General features: G+C 59.5%; 1 protein-coding gene across 1 annotated transcript in view; it reads left to right on the forward strand.

Annotated features, from left to right (window-relative positions):
• Positions 1-4,237, forward strand: part of ANKMY1 (ankyrin repeat and MYND domain containing 1) — a 69,176-nt gene that overhangs the window by 45,948 nt on the left and 18,991 nt on the right. Inside the window, exons 14-15 of the mRNA XM_011929575.1 lie at positions 3,273-3,386; positions 3,714-3,879. Coding sequence (XP_011784965.1) covers positions 3,273-3,386; positions 3,714-3,879 — 280 coding nt within the window. The remainder of the gene's footprint in view (positions 1-3,272; positions 3,387-3,713; positions 3,880-4,237) is intronic.

Raw genomic sequence — 4,237 nt, forward strand, 5'->3', positions numbered from 1 at the left:
TCGTTGAGGGTCTGCGGTCACCAGGCCTCCTGAATATTCTCATACTAAACTTTCTAAAGATTGTCGCGTAAATGAACACGTGAAGCTCAAGCTCCGGGCCCCCCTGACTCCCCAGGCCCCGCCATGTGGATGGCTGCAGCACCAGGCATGAGTTCCACATTTGTCTTTGAATGGCCAAGGAAGGGGCTGCCAGAACATAGGTTAGCAGTGTTTGGAGGAAAACCACTGCAGAAAGGAGCTTTCATCAGCCAGGGGACCTTTAGAAAGTCCCTCCCTTGGCCGGGCGCGGTGGCTCAAGCCTGTAATCCCAGCACTTTGGGAGGCCGAGACGGGCGGATCACGAGGTCAGGAGATCGAGACCATCCTGGCTAACACGGTGAAACCCCGTCTCTACTAAAATACAAAAACTAGCCGGGCGAGGTGGCAGGCGCCTGTAGTCCCAGCTACTCCGGAGGCTGAGGCAGGAGAATGGCATAAACCCGGGAGGCGGAGCTTGCAGTGAGCTGAGATCCGGCCACTGCACTCCAGTCCGGGCGACAGAGCGAGACTCCGCCTCAAAAAAAAAAAAAAAAAAAAGAAAGTCCCTCCCTCACTGTCTTTTCTGTGGCCTCCGGGGGACAAAATCGTGTTCTCACAAACATTTCTAGCTCCTCTCACTGGGCAGGCTCTGCTTAGATATGGGGCCCCAAATTTCCTTAATTTGAGAGCAGAGCAAGTCTGACTGAAGGATCCATGTTCAAGCCCACTGGTCCTGACAAACTCCTCAGAGACACACGCCGGGCTGGTCAGCTTCAGGCCACCCCTTCCTCTTACCGGAAAGGTCCCAGCCTTCCCTCCCGGTGCTGTTCAGCAGGGGTTGTGGTTTCAGAGGCAGAGCCCCCTGGGCAGGGCTGGTTCCTGGAGTATGCTGATGCTGCTGGGGTCTGAAGAGACATGGAGGACAGGGCCACTGGAGAGGCAGGCTCCGGGGATGGAGGGGCGAGGTTAGCTAGCTGCAGCCAAGGGCATGCCTGGGGAGCCTCAGCAGGGGAACAGGGTCATTGTGCCATGGAGGTGGGGCAGAGTGCCTGGGGGGTGAGGTGGAGGCAATGATGTCAAAGTTCAGATGGGGGTGCTTGGGAGGTGAGGGTCTAGAAGGGAGCGTTGGCGAGTGAATGGTTTAGCACAGGGACAGCAAAGTGTATCTCAGTTCTCACCGTGGATGAGGTGGTCACCCCGGGCAGCCAGGGCCAGGGCTGGAAGATACTGCTGGTGAGAGATAGGCAGGTCAGCAGATGGGGAGGGGCTGTGGTGGGAGAGGAAGGGGAGAAGACATGGGACCCGGGTTGAGAAAGCCCCAGGCCAAAGCACACACTGCACACCCTGCTGGGGCTGGTTGTCCCCAGTGACTCCCGGGGTTGGGGTCAGTGTGGAGGGGTCTGTGGAGACATGGCAGCTGTGGGGATGCAGAAGTTCCCAGGAATGATGTTTGGCCAGAGGGGAGAAGGTGCCCAGCAGGGTGAGACTAAGAGGTGAATCCCAGCTGCTGCCAATTGGCCAGTCCTGGGAGCCCAGGGGCGGGGTGGGGTAGGGTGGCTGCATCACGACCCAGGCAGAGCTGTCCAGAGAAGCTGTCCCAGTGCCAGGACAGAGTGAGGCCTGGGGGCCCTACAAAGACAACACTTGGGGGATGGGGTGGGCTGACAAGTCCCCCAGCAACAATGGGCAGGGAAGGGTCGATCCATCGTCCACCCACCTGTCCATCACCGAGCACCTGTGGCAGCCCTCGCTCACCCACCGTCTGCCCACCTTTCCTGAAAAAGATTTGATGAGGTGGGGGGCTTGGAGGCATGTCCAGCAGGGAACCGACCCGTGGGGTTTTTGGCATGTTATCATGGCTTCAGCAGGAAGGAAAGTCAAGAACACGGGGGTGTCGTGGGTGGATCTGGGTGGCTGTATCCTCGGGAGCAGTAGAAAACAGTCGCCTCCTGTGCCTGGCGTATGCCTTGCCTGGCCTCACTTGGCCTTGAGGATTCTGTGTATAAACTCCACCCATGCCCCCATGCGCCAGGGAGTCAGCCTTTCAGGCCAGGCCGGCCGCTGGTGTTGGTGGCATTGGCTGCTCCGCCGTCCCGCACTGTGCCTGGTGCCATGCCCAGGGCATTGTTCTCGTGTGTTGCTGAGAAAGCAGGGTTGCTGTGTTTGTGTGGAGTGTGTGTTACGCATGTCACAGAGAGTGGGGATCTCGCTGGGGGAATTGTATTTCACCGAATCATGACCCTGCTTGCATTTGGCTAGCAAGGCCCCCATGCACACAGCAGTGAGCCTTCCCCAGATGACAGACTGGTTTTCATCCACTCACACGGGCTGCCCTGAGCCTGCCAGGCCCCCTGAGCCTGCCATGCCCCTGCCATGTCTGGAGGGGCACAGCCTCTTTAGGTGATCCTTGCTTTGGATGGGATTGTTGTACCTGTTGGGCCAGAGACCGTTGCTGTCAAGTCAGGCACAGGTGCACACAGGCTCATGCATTCACACATTTGTCAGGCATGCTTGCACTCAGACATACATGTGTGCCCTTACTCATGCATGCACACACACTAGCCCCCACTCATTCACAGACACACATGCATGTGCACACACCCACACTGCACACCTACATGCATGCAGGCACACTCACACCTACCCACCTATGAACATGCATGCACATATCCACGCACACTCACCCACTAGCCCCACACATGCACACACACACATCCACACACATGCACGCACCTACCTACATACGGGCACACTCACACCCACCCAGCCATGAACACACATACACATACCCATGCATGCACACGCACCGGCCCCCCGCCCCACACACACCTACATACAAGCATACACGTGCACTCGCTGTCTTGTTGAGCACCACCATGGCGTGTTGGGATCTTGCCTGGTGTCTGCCTTCATGTCACTTACAGCCTGAGGGGAGCAGGACTGTAACAGACTTCACAGACTGCACTGATTCTATGGTGCTGGGAGTCGGGTGCCAGGGAGGGCTCCCCAAGGCGTGGCCTAGCCTTGACTTCACTGTGACATCATTAGGGCGAGGCTCAGCCCCAACTCCTTGTCCATGGGGTCAGCCCCGTCTCCATCTCCCTCTCCCCGTTCGTCTCATGGGCACCACTGCACACCTGCAAGGGTGGCCTCGGTGGGGACTGCAGGTGACCATGGCCCTCCTCAGGCGGTGCTTCACTGCTCCCAGCAGCCAGGGTGTCCTTGCGTGTTTGACCTGGTTCTGTTCTCCACAGATTGACCGACTCATCGATCACGGGGCCGACATCCTGAAGCCGGTGACGCTTAGACAGGGGGAGAAGGTGGCGGTGGGCACAGCTGTGGACTATGGCTACTTCCGATTCTTCCAGGTAGGTGGTGAGCCTCCTGTGAGGAAGGAGGGGGAGTGTGGGTCATGTGCAGGACCCCCAGCTGGGGCATTAGCTCCTCTGGGGCAAAGCTGAGCTCAAGGTTCCTAGTGCCTCCCCCAGAGCAGCCCCTTGGCTGCAGAGGCAAGTCCCCCGCAGTGCCGAGCTCATGCCAGGTGCAGCTGTGTGTGCCCCCAGCTTTGTGTGTCTGTCAGGGTTCATCCTCAGTCATACATCATAAGAGCTGAGAGGGGTCCTCGATCACCCAGAGTCACCCCCGCAGTGAGGGGCGAGCCTGGGACCCTGTGGTGACCCTGGCGCTGTGTGCAGGACCGGAAGATTGCCCACTGCCCCTTCCACACGCTGATGCCGGCGGAGCGCGAGACGTTCCTGGCACGGAAGCGGCTCCTGGAGTACATGGGCTTGCAGCTACGGCAGGCTGTCTTTGCCAAGGAGAGCCAGTGGGACCCCACGTGGCTGTACCTGTGCAAGAGAGGTGAGCAGTGGGCCCTGTTCTGCTCTGCTCCACCGGGCAGGGTTCGGCCTCATGCCTGGGGCTGTGATCCCTGGAGATCTGGACCCACTGGGGCTCTGGAGGGGCCTTCCTGGGGCCGGGCTCATCAGCTTGGCTTGGCCCAGCCCCTTTGTGTCCCGTCCTCCAAGGAGCTCGTGCAGGAGAGATTGAGAAGAGGGGTCTGGATGGGGGAGGTTCCCCTGGGAAGCAGAGTTGGTGGCCTAGGGCCAGGGCCCAGGTCAGAGGGGCCCCATGCCCAGGAGAGGATTAGGCACCACTGCAGGAGCCCTGTCGGGAGTTCCAGTCCACCCAGCACAGGGCATGTGGGCCTGAGGCCTGG

Source organism: Colobus angolensis, unplaced genomic scaffold (genome assembly GCF_000951035.1).
Source record: "Colobus angolensis palliatus isolate OR3802 unplaced genomic scaffold, Cang.pa_1.0 Scaffold82, whole genome shotgun sequence".
Lineage (NCBI taxonomy): Eukaryota > Metazoa > Chordata > Mammalia > Primates > Cercopithecidae > Colobus > Colobus angolensis.